Source organism: Meleagris gallopavo, chromosome 15 (assembly GCF_000146605.3).
Source record: "Meleagris gallopavo isolate NT-WF06-2002-E0010 breed Aviagen turkey brand Nicholas breeding stock chromosome 15, Turkey_5.1, whole genome shotgun sequence".
Taxonomy (NCBI): domain Eukaryota; kingdom Metazoa; phylum Chordata; class Aves; order Galliformes; family Phasianidae; genus Meleagris; species Meleagris gallopavo.
In genome coordinates this window covers 9,385,169-9,386,867 of record NC_015025.2, presented here as the reverse complement: position 1 = coordinate 9,386,867, position 1,699 = coordinate 9,385,169, and the positions used below count along the sequence as shown (strand labels likewise).

General features: G+C 66.9%; 1 protein-coding gene across 1 annotated transcript in view; it reads right to left on the bottom strand.

The window, feature by feature from the left end:
• The window catches only part of PRR7 (proline rich 7, synaptic), a 5,694-nt gene that overhangs the window by 1,470 nt on the left and 2,525 nt on the right, over positions 1-1,699 (bottom strand). The window contains exon 2 of the mRNA XM_019620308.2: positions 5-425. Within this exon, the coding sequence (XP_019475853.1) occupies positions 5-135 (131 nt within the window). The 5' untranslated portion in view covers positions 136-425. The remainder of the gene's footprint in view (positions 1-4; positions 426-1,699) is intronic.

Sequence of the window (1,699 nt, the reverse complement as noted above, 5' to 3'; positions counted from 1 at the left end):
CCGCTCCTCCTGCTGCCGCTTGACGCGCCGCCGCAGGTAGCTGCAGAAGCAGCACAGCAGCACGATGAGCCCCCAGATGAGCCAGAAGCCGGCGAAGCAGGTGAGGAAGGTGTAGGTGCCCTGGGACATCACCATCTTCGCCGCCGGCCCGTGCGGGAGGCCCCCGCCTCTCCCTGCCCTCGGGGTTGGGGTCGGGGTGCTCAGGGTGGCGGTAGGGACGATGCGCTCAAGGCGGCTGATGGCCTCCCCATGCCGTGCCCACTGCCGTCTCCTCCTGGCCCGTGGGCACCCACCGTCAGGGCTCCGTCCTCGCCATGGGGCCGCGGGGCTGGGTCAGGTGGAGGGGCACGGGGATGGCACGGTGCCCGGCCCAGCCACTGCCCATTGCTGGGAGGGGGCCAACGGGGACAGGGTTGGGGGAAAGCCTGCAATGAGACAGAAAATAGTGTGAGCATTCTCACAATGACTTCCACATGTGCAGCCGTGCCTGGCCCCACACACCCCCCACGCATCTCCCCAGCATACACCCTGCCACGGCTGAGCACCTGGAGCAGGAGTCAGATGTGCCTCGAGGCCACGTGGCATCCTCATGTGTGCTGTGCCCCAAATACATGGCTACCCAGTACTGACTGCCCTGCAGTGTCACAGTGCCTACGGTGCCCATAGGGTGCCATGGGGTGCCCCAAGGAGGAGTGAGCAGCTGCATCACGTGGCACATGGAAGCTCATGCACCACAGCCATTGGTGGCCTTGTGGCTTCAGGGGGCACATGACAGTGTCGGGGACATGTGGGTAGAGGTGGCACAGGGACTGTCGACTCAGTGCAGCACTTGGCTGTAGGTAGGCTGACAGCTCGGTCACCTTCAGCTGAGTGCTGTGCCCAGGGGGGGGCTGCACACAGCAGCCAGCAGCACCCATGGGTGGTGGCAGACTGGCACGTAAGCACCCGTCAGGATTATTGTTATCGCAGTGTGGGAGAAAACACAACGGGGGAGCGGAGAGGTGTGCGAGTGCCGGAGCAGCAGCCGAGGACAGGGAGAGTACGGCGGTGCCACGTGCCCCTGCTCAGCAAAGGTTCCCCAGGCAGCACAGAGCACAGCCAGTGTGCCCAGTGAAGGGATCACGGCAGGGACACAGCGTGCCGGGGAGCTGAGGGGAAGCGGGCAGAGCAGCTGGGCCAGAGGGCCGAGCCATGCCGGAAGGAAGGAGGGAAGGGGAACGGAGGAGCTGGGGAAACACACTCCATCCCTGTTCCGGGTGGTGGGGGCTGCTCCATTGCTCTGCCGCGGGGGCAGAGGCAGCGTTTTGGGGGAGCAAGGTCCCCTTCCTAGGGAAACGCGAACTGGCGTTGCTGGCTAAGGGCAGCACGGTGCGGGAGCAGCTCGCTAGACCCGGCTGAACAGAGCAGGGAACAGCGGCGGTGGCAGGGCCAGGGAAGGCGAGAGATGGCAGCTGCCAGGGACCGGGGCGGATGCAGCGGGGAAGGCGGTGGGAAGGGAATGTCGGGGCCGGGGGTATTCGGTGTTCGGGAAGCGGCGGTGCCGTGGGGTCTGGGGGTGCCGGGGACACCCACGCGGCTCCCTCGGTGCAGAGCGGAAGCGCCGGGCGGCGGCAGCGCGAACCGGGCCAGACCTACCCCGTCCCCTTCTGACCTCGGCCTGGGTCCCGGTGCCCGGTGCATCCCCGCGTGGTGCCTGAGG